General features: G+C 38.6%; 1 protein-coding gene across 1 annotated transcript in view; it reads left to right on the forward strand.

Annotated features, from left to right (window-relative positions):
* The window catches only part of RARRES1 (retinoic acid receptor responder 1), a 56,321-nt gene extending 42,582 nt beyond the window's left edge, over positions 1-13,739 (forward strand). Inside the window, exons 5-6 of the mRNA XM_032408355.1 lie at positions 10,898-10,960; positions 11,494-13,739. Of these exons, the coding sequence (XP_032264246.1) occupies positions 10,898-10,960; positions 11,494-11,643 (213 nt within the window). The 3' untranslated portion in view covers positions 11,644-13,739. The remainder of the gene's footprint in view (positions 1-10,897; positions 10,961-11,493) is intronic.
* The last annotated feature ends 4,665 nt before the right edge of the window (positions 13,740-18,404 follow it).

The following is an 18,404-nucleotide window of genomic DNA, read 5'->3' on the forward strand; positions in this document are numbered from 1 at the left end:
GCCCTTTGTGCTGAGGCTGTCCTGGTGGGATGGCTGGAGCTGAAGTGGGCATGGGCTGGAGAGGTCCCAGGGCTCTTTGCAGAGAGGGTGCCCTGGCAGGTCACCTACAGCTGAATTAGGGACAAGCTGGAGTGGAGGGGGAGTGGCTTTCTGCACAGAAGGCATCCTGGCAGGACAGCTGTAGATGAAGTGGGTACAAGCCAGGGGGTGGTCCCAGGGTGCTCAGCATAGGGCACCCGGGCAGGGCAGCTGAAATTGAGGTAGGTGTGGGCCAGGGTGTCCCAGGGTGCTACATGCAGGGAATGCTCTGGCTGGGTGGCTAGAGCCAAGATGGGGCACATGCCAGTGTGTTCTGTGGGTGCTCTACACAAGGGGTTCCCTAGTAAGTCATCTGGAGCCGAAGCAGGTGCAGGCCTGGCATGTTTCAGGGTGTTTTGCACCTTGTCACCTTGGTGATATGGCTGGAGCTGTGGTGGGTGCTGTCCTGAGGTGTCTGGTATGTGCTATACTGGGGCCATGATGGTGGGATGGCTGGAGCTCAGGCTGTTGGGGGGAGCCTGTTTGGGGGGACAGCTGGGGCTGGTGTGGCTAGGAGCCCTGGGCTCAGTAAAGGCAGTCAGCTGGCCAGGGTTACTGTACCCTGCTCCCATCCTTCCATGATAAAGGTGGAAGGCGGGGGGCGGGGGGGATATAAACTTTAGTGTGTGCCAGTCCCTCTGACCCTGGAGAGCATTCCTGCAGCTCCTCTAGGGCAGTTTCCTTTATACTCTTGTTTTTTTAATCCATGGCTTTTTTTTCTGTCAACCGGGCAGAGGGATTGCAATGGTGCAGCCAACTAGGGTGCTGGACAGTACTCCCATCTGCACTATCAAGGTGGAGGGGGGGGGGCATAAATGACTCTCACCAACCTCTCCAACCCCAGAGAATGTTCCAGGGGTTCCCTGATGTTTGGAAGACACTCAAGGGCTAATTTCTTTAAATTCTAGTTGTCCTTTTAAACCGTGGTTTTTCTGTGGCCCAGGGCACCTGAATTTGTTCCCAGTCCCTCAGTATCATCCGCCTCACTGCACTTTGCAGCCTTGAGGCTGGGATTCCCACGGTTACTGTGTCTCCATCTTTCCTGCTATTCTCTCTGTGACCCCTTTATCCTTTGTTATTCCGAAGCTTTTCAGTCAGCTCTCAAAGTTCTTTAAGAGGAACTGTTCTTTTTTTTTTTTTTTTTAAAGATTTTATTTATTTATTTGAGACAGAATGAGAGAGAGAGAGAGAGCACATGAGAGGGGGTAGGGTCAGAGGGAGAAGCAGGCTCCCTGCCGAGCAGGGAGCCCGATGCGGGACTCGATCCAGGGACTCCAGGATCATGACCTGAGCCGAAGGCAGTCGCTTAACCAACTGAGCCACCCAGGCGCCCAAGAGGAACTGTTCTATATGGAGGTGTTGACTCAGTGTATCCACGGAGGAGGTGAGTTCAGGGTCTCTGACCTTCACACCATGTCAAGTAAGCATTATTAATGCCAGTAAGTTTGGTGTGTTGTTCAAAAGCCACTTGTAAAATAGATGAGAAATATAGGTTTTTGACAGAGAGAGACACAGCGAGAGAGGGAACACAAGCAGGGGGAGTAGGAGAGGGTGAAGCAGGCTTCCCCATGGAGCAGGGAGCCCAATGTGGGGCTCGATCCCAGGACGCTGGGATCATGACCTGAGCCGAAGGCAGATGCTTAACAACTGAGCCACCTAGGCGCCCTGAGAAATATAGGTTTTTATTAATTATCAAAATGAACAGATTACTTTCCCTTTATAGAATGCTTTTAATGGAAACTACCATTTATTTTATTTTTTATTTTTTTTTTGAAGAATTTATTTATTTATTTGACAGAGAGAGACACAGTGAGAGAGGGAACACAAGCAGGGGGAGTGGGAGAGGGAGAAGCAGGCTTCCCGCAGAGCAGGGAACCCGATGCGGGGCTTGATCCCAGGACACTGGGATCATGACCTGAGCCGAAGGCAGACACTTAACGACTGAGCCACCCAGGCGCCCCTGGAAACTACCATTTAATTGATTGTTACTAGTTGAACAATAGATTGTTCAAGTCAGGATGTCACATAAAACTTTCTCTACCTCTTTCTGGCTCTCTCTTTTATCCACCAAGATGATTACATCCACAAGAGACTTTTACCTTAACTGAAAGTTTAGGGGAAACTTGGTTTACAGTGTAGAAAATGATGTCAAGATAATTTAGAACTAATTGTAATGAATGTGAGAGAAAAACACAGTAAGACTACAGCAATACAGACACAACAGGAAAAAAATGGATTTTTTTCAAACACTTTTTGTTTTAATTATTTTATTGATTTATCTTATTATTCAAGTATAGTTGACATAATATGTTACATTGGTTTCAGGTAAACAATATAGTGATTCAACAAGACTGTACATTAGTGCTCATCACAGTATAGTCACCACTTCACAATACATTATTTAATATTATTGACTATATTGCTTATGCTCTATTTTCCATTTCTGTGACTTATTTATTTTATAACTGGAAGTTTGTACCACTTAATCCTCCTCACCTCCCCATCCTTCCCACCTCCCTCCCCTCTAGCAATGAGCAGTGTGTTCTGTTTTTATGAGTCTGTTTTGTTGTTTTTTATATTCCATATATAAGTGAAATCATATGGTATGTGTCCTTCTCTGCCTGACTTATTTAAATAGTACTCTTCTAGACTCATCCATGTTGTTACAAATGGCAATTGCATTCTTTTTTACGGCTGAGTAAAACTTCCTGGTATATATACACCACATCTTTATTATCCACTCATCTATAAATTGATGTTTAGGTTGAATCCATATCTTTGCTATTGTAAATAATGCTGTAATGAATATAGGGGTACATTCATCTTTTCAAATTAATGTTTTCATATTCTTCAAGTAAATACCTGGTAGTGCAATTATTGGATCTTATGGTATTTCTGTTTTTAATTTTTTGAGGAACTTCCATACTGTTTTCCACAGTGGTTGCACCAATTTACATTCCCATCAACAGTGTGCAAGTGTTCCCTTTTCTTTACATATTAGCCAACACTTGTCATTTTGATACTAGCCATTCTGACAGGTGTGAGGTGATGTCTCATTGTGCTTTTGATTTGCATTTCCCTGATGATTAGTGATGTTGACCATCTTTTTGTGTGTCCATTGGCCATCTATAGGTCTTATTTGCAAAATGTTTATTCACGTCCTCTGCCCATTTTTTTAACTGGGTTGTTGGAGGTATCTTTGTTTTGTTGTTGTTGCTGTTGTTGTTGTTTTGGTGTTGAATTGAATGAGTCCTTTATATATTTTAGATATTAACCCCTTATTGGATAAATCATTTAGAAATATCTTTTCCCATTCAGTAAGTTGCCTTTTCATTTTGTTGATGGTTATGTTTTCTTTTAGTAGTTTTATGATTTAACATCTCACATTTTTGGCTCTTTAATCCATTTTGAGTTTATTTTTGTTTATGGTGTAAAAAAGTCCAGGTTTCATTCTTTTGCATGTAGCTATTCAGTTTTCCCAGCATCACTTCTTGAAAAGACTCTCTTTCCCCATTGTATATTCTTGCTTTCTTTGTTGTAGATTGACCATAGAAGTGTGGGTTTATTTCTGGGCTCTTTATCCTATTCCACCAATGTATTTGTCTATATTTGTGCTAGTATCATACTGTTTTGAATACTATGGCTTTGTAGTATATCATGAAATCTGGAATTGGGATACTTCCAGCTTTGTTCTTTCTCAAGACTGCTTTGGCTATTTGGAGTCCTTTGTAGTTCCAAACAAAATTTAAGATTATTTGGTCTACTACTATGAAAAATACTGTTGGCATTTTGATAGGGATTGCACTGATTTTGTAGATTGCTTTGGGTAGTAGGGACATTTTAATGATACTCATTCTTCCAATATTCATGAGGATGGTATACCTTTCCATTTGTGTCATCTTCAACTTCTTTCATCAATATCTTGTAGATTTCAGAGTATACATCTTTAACTTCCTTGTTTAAATCAATTCCTAGGTACTTTATTCTTTTACTGGATGGAATGTTTTAATTTTGCTTTCTGCTAATTATTAGTGTACAGAAATGCAACATATTTCTGTATATTACTTTTGTATCCTGCAAATTTACTGAAGTCATTTATAAGTTCAATAGTTTTTTGGTGGCGTCCTTAGGGTTTATTATATAGAGTATCATGTCACCTGAAAATGTATAAAGTTTTGCTTCCTCCTTACTAAGTTGGATGCCTTTTATTCTTTTTTCTTTTCTGACTGCTGCAGCTAGGACTTCATATGACTTTATGTTGAATAAAAGTGGTGAGACTGCATATCCTTGTCTTGTTCCTGATCTTAAAGAAAAATTTTTCAGTTTTTCAATATTCAGTTTGATGTTTGCTGTGGGTTTTTCATATGTGGCCTTTATTATGTTGAGATATATTCCCTTTAAGCCTACTTTGTTGAGAGTTTTTTATCATGACCAGATGTTGAATTTACTAAGTATCTTCTCTGCATCTATTAAACTGATCATATGGTTTTTATCCTTCCTCTTGTTAATGTGAGGTATCACATTGATTTGCAAATATTGAATCACCCTTGCATCCCTGGAATAAATCCCACTTGATTGTGATGAATGATCCTTTTAATGTATTACTGAATTTAGTTTGCTAATATTTTGTTGAGTATTTTCACATCTATATTTATTAGGCATATTGGCATATAGTTTTCTTGTAGTGCCTTTGGTTTTGGCATCAGGGTAATTCTGGACTCAGGTGAACTTGCTAATTTTCCTTCCCCTTCTATTTTTTTTAATAGTTTGAAAAGAATTCATATTAATTCTTCTTTAAATGTTTGGTAGATTTCATCTGTGAAGCCTTCTGGTCCTGGACTTTTGCTTGTGGGGAGATTTTTTTTTTTAACTGATTCAATTTTGTTACTGGTAATCAGCCTCTTCTGATTTCTCTTTCTTTGATTCAGTTTTGCGAGATTGTATTTTTCTAGGAATTTACACATTTAGGTTGTCCAATTTGTTGGCATTTAATTTTTCTTATCTCTTATAAACTTTTGTATTTCTGTGGTGTCAGTTGTTATTTCTCCTCTTTCATTTCTAATTTTATTTGCGTCTTCTCTCCTTGTTAATGAGTCTGGCTAAAGGTTAATGAATTTTATCTTTTCAAAGAACCAGGTCTTGGCTTCATTGATCTTTTCTATGTTTTGGTGGTTTTTTGTTTTTTTTTTTTTTGTCTTATTTCTGTCTAATCTTTATTTCCTTCTAATGACTTTGAGCTTTGTTCTGTATACACAAGTATATTCCATCCAAAAACAGCAGAATACACATTTTTCAAGGGGTGCATGAAACATTCTCCAGGATAGACCACATTTTAGGCCACAAAACAGGTTTCAACAAATTTAAGTCCCATCTGGTCTAATATGTTGGTCAAAACCTTGTTTCCTTAATTGATTTTCTGTCTGAATGATACATTCATTGATGTAAGTGGGGTGTTAAAGTTCCCTACTATTATTGTGTTTCTCCCTTTATGTCTGCTAATATTTGCTTCATGTATTTATGTGCTCCTATATTAGTTGCATAGATGTTTACAATGTTCTGTGCTCTTGTGGAATTGATTTATCATTATGTAATGCCCTTCTTTGTCTCTTGCTACAGTCTTTGTTTTAAAGTCTATCTTGTCTAAGTATTGCTACCCTGGCTTTTTTGTTACTTCCATTTGCATGCAATATCTTTTTCCATTCCTTCAGTTTCAGTCTGCGTGTGTCTTTAGGTGTGAAGCAAGTCTCTTGTAGGCAGCATATAGATGGGTCTTGTTTTTTTTATCCATCAGTAACCCTCTGCCTTTTGACTGGAGCCTTTAGAGCATTTAAATTTAAAGTAATTATTGATAGGCATATACTTATTGCTATTTTGTTAATTTCTTTTCTGGTTATTTTTGCAGTTCTCTGGGTTCCTTCCTTTTCTTGCTCTCTTCCCCTGTGGCTTAATGGCTTTCCTTAGTGTTATTCTTGAATTGCTTTCTCTCTACATTTTGTGTATCTATTACAGGTTTTTGATATGTGGTTACCATGGTATTCATGTATAACATCCTATGTGTATAGCAATCTATATTAAGTAGATGGTCACTTAAGTTTGAACACATTCTAAAAGCACTAAATTTTTACTCTTATTTTGCATATTTTTTAGTATCTCTTGACTAACTTTTGTAGATAAATTGAATTTACTACTTCTGCATTTTAACTTCCATACTGGTTTTATTAGTGACTAATCTATTACCTTTACTATTTGTTTTTACCAGTGAAATTTTCATCATTTTCTCCTAGTTATGGCCTTTTCTTTTTAAAGAATTCCCTTTAACATTTTTTGTAAGGCTGGCTAGTGGTAATGAAATCCTTTGATTTTTGTTTGTCCGGGAAACTCTTTATCTTTCCTTCAATTCTGAATGATGACCTTGTCAGGTATTCTTAGTTATAGGTTTTTGTTTTTTTTTTTCCTTTCAGCAGTTCGGTGCATCATACCATCTTCTGGTCTGAGAAGTTCCTGCTGAAATATTAGCTGACAGCCTAATGGGGTTTTCCTTGTGTGTAACTATTTGTTTTCTCTTGCTGCCTTAAAAATTCTCTTAATCATTACTTTTTGTCATTGTAATTATTATGAGTCTTGGTGTGGACATTCTTTGTTCATCTTATTTAGGGCTCTCTGTGATTTCTGGATTTGGATGTCTGTTTCCTCAGATTAGGGAGGATTTCAGCTATTTTCATAAGTTTTCTACCCCCTTTTCCCTCTCTTCTCCTTCTGGGATCCCTGTGATGCCAATGTAATTATGCCTGATGAGGTCACAGAGGTCCCTTAACCTACTCTTATTTTTTAGTCTTTTTTTCTTTTTGCTGTTCAGCTTGGGTGCTTCCCATTACCTGGTCTTCCAGGTCACTGATCTGTTCTTCTGCCTCCTCTAGTCTGCTGTTTCCCTTTAGGGTATTTTTCATTTCAGGTACTGAATTCTTCATCTCTGACTGGTTCTTTTTTATATTTTCTGTCATTTTTGTTGAAGTTCTCACTGAGTGAGTGAGTTCATCCACTTTTTTCAAGTACAGTGAGTTTCTTTATGGCCATTACTTTGATCTCTTTTTCTGTGATTTTGTCTTCTTACATTTGGGATATATTCCTCTGTCTCCTCATTTTGTCTAAGTCTTCTGGTCTTGAAATTAGTGGCCTTGTGCAGAAGCAGTCCTGTGGTGTCCTGTACACAATCCCCCCACCCGAGTCTTCAGAACTGGGTGCTCCAGGGATGTCCCCTGTGTGGGCTGCATGTACTCTCCTGTTTTTGATAAGGTGTGATTGCTGTGGGCATGCCACTGGTTGGCCCTCAGATGGCCCTCAGCGCATCTGTTGCAGGCATACAGGGCAGGATTTGCTCTCCATGCTGTTGAGGGTCCTGTCTACAGCAGCTGTGGGATCACTGGTGGGCAGGGCCTGTCCTCAGCATGGCTGGATGCAGTTAGCCATTGCAAAAGCTGTGGGCACCCCAAAGTACAGGGCCTTCTCCCTGCACAGTCAGCAAAGAGGCCCAGCCCCAAGAACTGTGGGCATGCTGGTTTGTAGGGTTATCTCTGCCTCCTGTCCCCAGGGCAGGGGTCGCTTAGGAGGGGCACCAGTTCTTACCAGTGTTGCCTGCTGGGTATGGTGGGTCTGCAGGGGAACTCCAGGGTGGGCACGGGGTCCTAGCAAGGTAGATGGAAAGTATTAGAACTGGCTCCCATAAGCATCTGGCTACCTAGGCTGGGGAGGGCAAGAAAATGGCATCCACTACTTTTGTTCCTGGAGAAATCTCCTGTAGATCCCTGTCCCTTTGGCACATGTCCTAAAATTAGTCACTAAATCCCCTTCAAGTATACCCCAGGTGTTTTGCAAAGTGCTCCTTCTGCGCTGTCTTGGACCTTATTATTTAGTGTCCTGGCTCTTGAAGGGCTTCACTTCCTGTAGCCCTCCATCTCTCCCAGAGCTAAGCCCCACTGATTTCATAGCTAAATATTATGGGGACTCTTCTTTCCAGGGTGGATCCCCAGGGCCAGGGGGTCTGGTGTGAGGTCTGATCCTCTCACTCTTCTGTGCTTGTGATATCATTCCCATTTGTGATTAGGCATTGTCAGGGGTCTGGTTCTCCACCGTGTCTCCACCTCTTTCTGATGTGGCCTTCTCTCTACAACCAGCTGTCAACGATCTCTGCCAGTCTTCAGGTTGTTTTCAGAGTTAGTTGCAATCCATGCAGTTGTTGCTTCATTGTGTCCACGGAATGAGATGAGCTTGGGATCTTCCTATTGTTCCTTCTTCCTACTCCTTAGGATCTCTTAACGTCAGTGCTTTCTTTTCATTTGCAATTGTACATGACACATTACCAAACCAACAACCACCAGGACATACTATGGTCCAAATACAGCAGCTCCATTTCTGTCTTGTTCTAGCCAGTCTTTGATGTCTCTCATCTGTCCATCAATATCACTCACCCAACCTACAAGTGGGAAAATTGGTATAAAAGTAATTGTAGAGTTAAGAAAACAAAAATGCAGGGGCACCTGGGTGGCTCAGTCGTTAAGCGTCTGCCTTCGGCTCAGGTCATGATCCCAGGGTCCTGGGTTCAAGCCCCACATCGGGCTCCCTGCTCGGCGGGAAGCCTGCTTCTCCCTCTCCCACTCCCCCTGCTTGTGTTCCCTCTCTCGCTGTGTCTCTCTCTGTCAAATAAATAAATAAAATCTTTAAAAAAAAAAAAAAAAAAAAAGAAAACAAAAATGCAGAGGGAGTATGGTCACTTTAGAAGCTTTAGCTTTTTTTACCCTGTGAAATTTGGGTTTTAGATAAATAAAAATTGAATATACAACTGGCTTGCTGGGCCACCTAAGGCAAATCACTTCATCTCTTAGGGCCTATTAAATGAGGATTAAGAAACTTAATGAAGTCCTTGAAATTAACATAAATCTAAATCACTGAAGCAATTGGTAAATTTGGTCTCAAAGTTGATACAATTTAGAGTTTCCTTAAAGAAAATTATGCACATATCCACATAGGTTTCTGGATTCTGCTACTGTGTAGCCACTAAGGATTTGCATGATCTTTCAGCAAAAGAAGCAACCAGCAACAAGCAAAACAAGAAACTATGTTTAAAAAGTCAGTCACTAAGATCAGATCTATATACTGTTCTAGAAGACTAGATACAGGATAGTAGGGCTGATAAAGCCAAGACAGAAGCAGGAAGTGACGGGAGGTGCTCTGTGGCTCAAGGTGGCTCAGGAAAGTATAAAGATTAGTTTTTCCAAAAACTTTTTCAGTGGGAATTACTTTCTTTACACTCAGGGTTAAAGTCCCCTTTTAATGCAATAATGTAAGGAAGGGCGGGGTTACAAACTCATAGCTCCAAATGAACAAGGCCTGGGAGAAACAAGACTAAAATACTGACCGGCACAATTATCACTTTAGAACTGAAGATAATGCCATTCCTAATGCCATGAGGACTGTACCAAGGGCAAGGGAGATATTTGCTGGCGAGAGAAAACAAAAACAGATGAGGACTTTCCTCACACCCTTAGCCTTTAATATGAATTGAGAAAAGTAAAAGTGAGCATTGTTTCAACTCTTAAGAATCAATACCAGACACTGTCAGCACCCCAAATTACCCTGTAGCAATCAGCCTGAGGCCTCACCCTGCCTGGAGGGCCCCCCCCTGCCGCCAACGGTGCATTATAGAAGCCTTCTTACCAACCTTATTATTTATTCGACTAGGAAGTCTACTTTGGATGGTATATATTAATAATTTAAGCCTGCTTACTCTCTACTAAAACCACACGGGTTCTGGTGGGGATCATGAGTAATAAAAGGGCACAAATAAAACACTTCTAGTCTGTCTCTAGGAAGATTAAAGTGCTGAGTTACTGGAAAATGTAACAGTAAATCATCAATTTGGATTATAAGGATTTGGCACTGGTGATAATTTGAACAGAAGCCAAGGAGATTATTTCTGAATAACATTAAAAATAATTACTACTTGGCAGAGCTTGCGTTGGTGAGGGCAGCCCAAGCCTGGGCTACTTTGCCAGGCCGGAGTGTGCAGTGTCCCCTGCTGCAGTTTTGTAATAAACCCTGCTTTTTGGGTTGGTGTAAGGGCGCTTCCTCCTGGAAGAGGAAGAATCTATAAAAACAAAAATGGAAAGGTTTAATAATGTTATTGAGGAAGGTCTTAATTAAATGGCACAGGGTTTACAAACATTATAATAACCCAAGTTTTTGTATTAAAAAATATGTAACACTCAGTGTACTTAGCAAAGTAGTTTATCAAATGGAGTTGGAAACCCATCATTTGTTTCAGGATTTCCTCTTTTTTGCCTAAAATCTAGGGACTGCTATGATTTCCTCCAGAAATGCTATTTTCAAAAACAGAGTAAGAAGGCACTCTCCTGAAAAAAACACTTCAAGTTTATAAGTAAAACCAATTTTTAAACACATATATATATGTCAGGGCTAACATATCAAATGGAGGTGCATAGACAGTATCTAGATTCCATAGGTTGTCAAAAGATTCTCCCTATTCCCACAGAACTTAGCCTCTACCAAAACCATACTTATTAGCAAAAGTGATGGAAAGATATTCAACTAGATTTTCATCTAACTCGGTGACAAAACAGTGAGAATCCATGACTTTCATATCTCAATGCAGGCTTCTACCAGAGGAACTGAGGCTCAAATTGAAGAGGCAGCAGGAGATTCAAGGCACTCATCCAAATAGGAATTTAAGATATAAGCCTTCCAAACTCTGAACTAATATAAATCTACCCTATTTATTACACCCACTCTTTTTTTCTTTCTCTAGAAAACAAATGATGATGCAGTTGATTTTGATTATACCGTTCTACTCCATGAATTCTCGACACAGGTAAAACAAAATGGAATGTATGTTACGGGGGGATGGGGGGGGCAGTAAAGTATGGTCCAAACTGAGAAGGCCCCTTGAGACCAAAAAGCGAAGCAGGCAGCTCCACATTCACATAGAGTTTGATTCAGGGTAACTTGTTGCCAAGGGGGGTCGGCAGGCAGGGATCGAGGCGCTGCACAGCTCTTCTCTGCAAAGTCCAGACTGTTCATTCACAGATCTGATAGAACAAGGGGATGTGCAGCGGCCACTGTGGTGAGGTCAGGGGTCTGATATTTTAACAGACCCCATGGCACCATCTGTGCGGGGTTGGGGGGATCTCTACTAGTGATCAAAACAAGCCTCCCTGCATTCGGGACAGGGCACACATTACCTCCGAGGGGCCTGGAACGTGTTCCTGAGGGAGGTCACCGCCCAGACGTGAACAAGACAGAGGGCCAGAGGCTGAGTCAGTATGGCCAGCACTCCTACAGTACAGAACTGTGTTCACCAGAAATTTCTGCAGATCATAATATTTTAGAACTCTTATTTTCTAGGAAATCATTCCCTGTCGTATTCACTTGGTCTGGTACCCTGGTAAACCACTTAAAGTGAAGTACCACTGTCAAGAGCTACAGACGCCAGAAGAAGCCTCCGGAACTGAGGAAGGGTCAGCTGTGGCACCAACAGAGCTTAATAATTTCTGAAAAGAAAAAAGAATCTGCTTATACCAAATTCTAAACAAAATGACTATACTAAATAGCCTAAATAATTACTCTGGTAAAATAGGTAAGGTATAAGGTAGTCTAATATTTGAGAAAGCCTGCAATTACAATACTCAAAAATTAAAAGATGCTTTAATTCTGGGAACATAGGCATACACTGAACTCTGCTCAGTGCTAAACAGTTTCCTCCACGGGTTTCTCAGGGTTTCAGCCCTAAAATGTAAAAAACACTCAGTTAGTGTATGCTGTAATTGGATCAATAAGTGTTTAGCAAAACAAAACAAAAATTGATGGTCTCACCTCTGTATTTCTCATTACTGTGAACGTAGTGCAACCAACCATTTTCTATTGCTAAATTCCTTCTACTTAGGATGTAAAAAAGATAATATATCGCAATGAAAGCAAATTGTAGGGAAAATGTTATCAGTTTAGAGGAACTTTACTATTTCTTATCATTCCAAGCAAGTATTCTTTTTTGATATCTACTTTTAAATAAATGTTTGCATTTCTATATAAAATGTGTTCAGTGTGTTTGTAGAGATTTGTATACATTTGCAAAATTTGTGCTAAACTGAATAAAATTAACTCTTAATATTGCTTAATTCGAATTTTATAAATAAAAATATAGTGCTTCATGGAGAAAGCCAAGTGTCTGCAAATGGAATAGTGATGTAACTGAAATTCTAACAGTTTGCACCCAGTATTGCCCTAAATTAATTTATAAAAGTAAACACAGTATGTACCATAATCAAATTCAGTAGAGTACCTCCCCAAGGCAAGAAGAAGTGATCCAGGAAACGTGGCCATCATTTGCCTTTCAAAATTCGTATCATTTGTAGGGGAGGAATTCAAATTTTCTTCTACCCATCAAGGTTCTTCCATCTGGTCTAAGACTTTAATTGATATGAGACAGATTAACAGGAGAAAAAAAACCAGAGAGGCCTAATAATGCAGTTGAGACCCAAAGAAATGACCAAGGCAGGCAGTTTTTATACTTTATAAACAGAGTATAAATCTATAAGGAATTGGCAGGACAAAGAAAACTTAACTTTGGGAGCCTCAATTAGTAAGGAATTCTAAACAGAATCTGGACTGAGGTAGTAAATTAATAACAAGTAACCAGGGTTGTCTATGTAACCATCTTAGCTCTTAAATTTCCTATCTCTGGTTACGATGTCTCTTTACCTTGTGGTATAGAAAGAGTACCTTTTCACATGGGAGATTTATTTCCTGCTTTCAGGAAGACAGAAGGGGATCTGAGTGTCCCTCTTGTATAGTCTGTCTCTTAAGTAACTTTTATTTAAAATAATCAATATGCCAAAGGGGACATTTTGGGGTGGCCTGCCCTTGGCCTCTACAGTCCCTACCACGGAAGCTTTCCTGGAAGTTTCACATATTACAAACTGAGCTGTAGATTGTTCCTTCTTGTTGAATCTCTGAGTTCTGACAATAGGTCAATTCAGTTAAACTCATTTCAGGACATAGTAATGTAGGTGTCTTCTCAAAGTTAAGCCTATGGTTCAAATAATCAGGTAAGAGGCATTTCTATGGAAATAAAAAAAAACAATGGTTAAGGACTGGATCAAATTTATAAACCAGTTTCTGAGTACTGAGGGTAGCTAGTCGAGAGGACTTCTAGATGCAGGGTTAGAGCATCTTCAGATAAGTGCTTTTAGGGGTGGTGATGGCAATCTGACAGATTTTCTTTGTAGTTTGGGTATTTCTGGTGATCGTTTTGAGTGGCCCATAGAACAGGCATGAAGATTGTCTGTAAATGAGCTGTTGTGGTGATTTCTCTGAATTTTACACCAAGTTGTTCATATTCAGTTTGCAGGGCTTCAGGAAAAAGGCCAGTTTTAGTTCTCAAATGATTGCAAGTCAAAAGAATGGCAAAGAAATCAAAGATGTTCATTTGGAGAGTTGTAGCCAGGCATTGGAGGAAACTAAAATCAGGATCTAGTCCAGTTTATAATGAACTGTGTTAGAATCTAATATCCACAAAGGTGTGTTAGTGAAACAAAATTTTTCTCTCTATAATCACCCTTATTTTTACCAAAGATAGCCAGATTAAGGCTAATTTGTTTGCAAAATAAATAATAAACTTGGCCTGATTATTTTATATAAGTACAGCAAGAATAGTGATTGATCCTAAAGGCTCTTTTAAATCTGCTTTGCTTGAACTTTTTGTAAGGAATCTTCTGACTGAATTTTTAATAGCCTCTGAAGTTCAGAAGCCAAGCCAAATACTTGCCATGAGACTGCCTATAATACCTATAGTTGGGGTTAATTCCTCTCTTCTTGAGGTCCTCAGAATATCCTGAAGTTCTTGTACCCACAATGTAGTGACCATGCTTACTCACCTAGTAAGTCTGCTTGGATCCCTGTAAGCAAGACTTTCCATAAAGTCAACCTTAAAGTTGTGTGGCCATGTCTGAGTCTATTCATGTCTCCCTCAAATACAATATTCCGGTGAAAACCGTGGTAATATAACCAGTGTTTCCAATTGTGTCCTGTTACAAGGAGAACAAATTTTTATTGAACTTATGCAAATAAAAAATTGTTATGAAAATGTAAGAATACTCACTGAAAGTTTAGGAATTCTGGAAAGATCAGGTAGGGAGAAAAAGGTAAAATATACCTTTGAACAAATTGAAATATTTATCAAATTGCTGTAAGTCATAGCATAAGAGAAAAACTTTCCCTTAAATCTGAAAAAAAACCAAAATATTAAAAAAAATCATTAATGGTTACAACAGAAATGTCACAGAAATTATAATCATCCTCTTCAGTTCATTCAGTCCCATGTTACTAATTCTTGTTCTGCTTGAATCTAGTTTTTCCACTAGTTTCAGAAATTCTTACCCCGTTCAGTTTTATAATCAAGGTCATCAAAAGAAACCTGTACTCAGAGTTCCTTCCACGAGTCTCACTGAAGATGAAACACATCTGCAGGGAAGCTTTTGTGAAAGCATCTGAGTAAAAGTATATGTGTCTGTAAATGATTAAAGACTTAAAAATGGCCACAGTGATATAGCTGATTAGAATGAATTATAATGCAGTGGACAAGTAAATTTGGTTGTTTCTGTGACACATAAAACACTGAGATAACAACATACTAGGACATATCAGATCTCATACAATTTTCTAAACACTTATTTTAATAACATAACTATAGAAATATAATTTAAGAGTGTTTAGTATCACTAACAAGCCTAATGAGTGTAATATACCTCCCTTTGTATAAGGAGAACAAATCTTTTGAAATGTTCCATTGGCCCTCTGGAATATTCCAGAGTGTGGTTAAAAGATTTCATTTTAGACTTTGAATTTGGCAGGTTTCTCAAAAAATATCAAAAGGTTTGAACATTTGATTAAATGGGCTCACAGATCATTCTGAAACAATACTTATCTATTTAACCAAAGTGATAAAAGATTTCAAAAGCAAGTACAGAAGGTTATATAGTTGTGAGCAAGAAGGCTCAGGTTTTTTAGATAAAGACCCAACAGAGACAAAACATAGCATCTTTGTGTTTCTAGGCAGCTTACATGAAAGGTAAAGGAAAACTGTTTACAAACTCTTATAAAAAGCAAATCAATAACCTAAGAAAATGTTTTCCTTTTAACAGAAAAAAAAAAAACCAAATTCTAATTTTGTACTAGTGTACTTTTGATAAAACTCATTCTTAAATAAATTTAATCTTAGCCAGTAATGACCACGAATAAAATTCCTTTCCAAAGGCTCCTTTGCTATGAACCTTCTACAACTTTTTTTACATTCAGATTTTGTCCTAAGTTTTCCATCTTCAAATAATTAGCCTCACTTTAGGACAAAATTCTTTTCTTTTCCCTCAACGAAAATGTATTTTTTATATCTCATACTTTTTCTTACCAAAAACATGTATCTTACTTTCCTTGCATACAGAGTTGTTTCTCTTATTTCTAGTACATTTAATACCACATATTAGAATTCCTCACCCTTAGAAAATTTAATTTCTGGGGAAAACTAGTAAGCAATTGTGAATTACTGTTACACCAGTAATTTTTACACTGGCAAATTTATGAATGCATTTTATAATTTCTAGGAATATGAGTTTCTTCATAGTGTAATCTTTTAATAAAGCACAAAACATGTTTACTAACAGACCCAAATTGATTTTTAGTTTCTCTGTAATAAGGAAGCCAAAAGTAGATAAACTTATGCTTAGTAATTAATGTTTCTTATTTTGTTTAATTTGGAAATGACCTAGATATTCAATGAATTCAACATAATTCATCACTTAAACTTAGCAAAACTTCAAAGTTTCAGGGTTACCAAAAAGATCTGGGGGAAACTGTTTAGAAAGTTGACCTAAAAACTTTTTTCTTATTTACATCTATTCAATTTACTTGTTCTTAACAAGTATGCTTAAGTCACCCATAAAAACTTCAAGAGATAGCAAAGTCAGTCATCCTCCCAAGCTATGATGATTATTTTTTTAAACATTTTGTAACAGATAACATCAGCTTATTTGACTCTAAGTAAACCCACGCAGAATAAAAGTTTTAATTTTAATGCTGGTAACGTTAAAAACACGTCTATTTTAAACCAGCAACCTTAAATTAGCTTCAATACAGAATATTTTTTCAGATCATCTGTTTTTCAGAACTTGAAAAACATCTGGGTTAGTTTCTTTCTAAGAGTTTTAGAATGCCCAATGCTTATGAGGGCTTGCCTTCAAACCAACTAAATAGAGCTCTTTTACAAACTAATTTTGGCTAGGGCGACTGGGTGGCTCAGTTGGTTAAGCGACTGCCTTCGGCTCAGGTCATGATCCTGGAGTCCCTGGATCGAGTCCCGCATCGGGCTCCCTGCTCGGCAGGGAGTCTGCTTCTCCCTCTGACCCTCCCCCCTCTCATGTGCTCTCTCTCATTCTCTCTCTCTCTCAAATAAATAAATAAAATCTTAAAAAAAAAAACAAAAAAACTAATTTTGGCTAGATAGATAGACATACAGACAGACAGATACAAATAAAAATCTTACAGCTTTTGTTTTTACTAATATTTGTGGTGAGGACATTATAGGCCTGATTTCCAACCTCTCTTTTTTTGTTTTTCTGATGAGAAACTTCTTTAAACTTGTATTTCAAAGAATGGCTTTTAGGTCCCAGAGAAGATGGGGGTAGAAAATTTACATCACAGAGACAGAGGAAGAATCCAAGTTTTCTTCAAGGTGAACTTTTTGGGACATACTGGCTTCTTATCAGAGCTGCTAGTCTGGGCATAACAGCACTTTTAGCAGTCTGTATTTCAAAAAAGCCTCTCTTCTCTTTTTAAAATACCATCTCAGGTGAAATAAAACCAAAAATAAAGTAATGGGACTATATCAAAATAAAAAGCTTCTGCAGAGCAAAGTAAACAATCAACAAAACATAAAAGACAACCTACTGAATGGAAGAAGATATTTGCAAATGACATATCTGGTAAACGGTTAGTATCCAAAATATATAAAGAACTGCTACAACTCAACACCCAAAAGCCAAATAATCCAATTAAAAATGGGCAGAAGACATGCACAGACATTTTTCCAAAAAAGACATCCAGGGGCGCTTGGGTGGCTCAGTCGGTTAAGCATCTGCCTTCAGCTCAGGTCATAATCCCAGGGTCCTGGGATCAAGCTCTGCATCGGGCTCCCTGCTCACCAGGAAGCCTGCTTCTCCCTCTCCCACTGCCCCTGCTTGTGTTCCCTTTTTGTGTCTCTCTCTGTCGAATAAATAAATAAAATCTTAAAAAAAAAAAAAGACATCCAGATGGCCGACACATGAAAAGATGCTCAACATCATTCATCATCAGGAAAATGCAACTCAAAACTGCAATGACATCACCTCACACCAGTCAGAATGGCTAAAATCAATAACACAAGAAACAACACGTGTTGGAGAGGTTGTAGCAAAAAAGGTTGTGGCAAAAAGAGGTTGTGCACTGTTGGTGGGAATGCAAACTGGTGCAGCCACTATGGAAAACAGTATGGAGGTTCCTCAGAAAGTTAAAAAGTAGAGCTACCCTTTGACCCAGCAATTGCACTACTGGGTATTTACCCCTAAAAAATATAAAAACACTAATTCAAAAGGATACATGTACCCCTATGTTTATTGCAGCATATTTACAATAGCCAAATTATGGAAGCAGCCCAAGTGTCCATCCATAGATAAATGGATAAAGAAGATGTATATATACACAATGGAATATTATTTAGCCACAAAAAAGAACGAAATCTGCCATTTGCAACAACGTGGATGGAGCTAGAGTGTATTATGCTACATGAAATCAGTCAGAGAAAGACAAATACCGTATGATTTCACTCATGTGGAAACAAAACAAAGGAAAAAATAGACAAACCAAAAAAGAGACTATAGTCAAAAAACAGGTGGTTACCAGAGGGCAGGTGGGTGGGAAGATGGGTGAAATATGTGAAGGGAATTAAGAGTACACTTACGGGGCACCTGGGTGTCTCAGTCTATTAAAGGACCGACTCTTGATTTCAGCTCAGGTCATGACCTCAGGGTTGTGAGATCCAGCCCCTTGTCAGGCTCCATGCTCAGTGCGGAGTCTGCTTTTCTCTCTCTCTCTCTCTCTGCCCCTCCCCCCACTCATGCTCTCTAAAATAATCTTTAAAAAAAAAAGTCCACTTATCATAATGAGCACTGAGTATTGTATAGAATTGTTGAATCACTATATTGTATACCTGAAACTAATATAACCCTGTA

The sequence above is a fragment of the Phoca vitulina genome, unplaced genomic scaffold (genome assembly GCF_004348235.1).
Source record: "Phoca vitulina isolate PV1807 unplaced genomic scaffold, GSC_HSeal_1.0 scaffold10, whole genome shotgun sequence".
NCBI classification, from domain to species: Eukaryota; Metazoa; Chordata; class Mammalia; order Carnivora; family Phocidae; genus Phoca; species Phoca vitulina.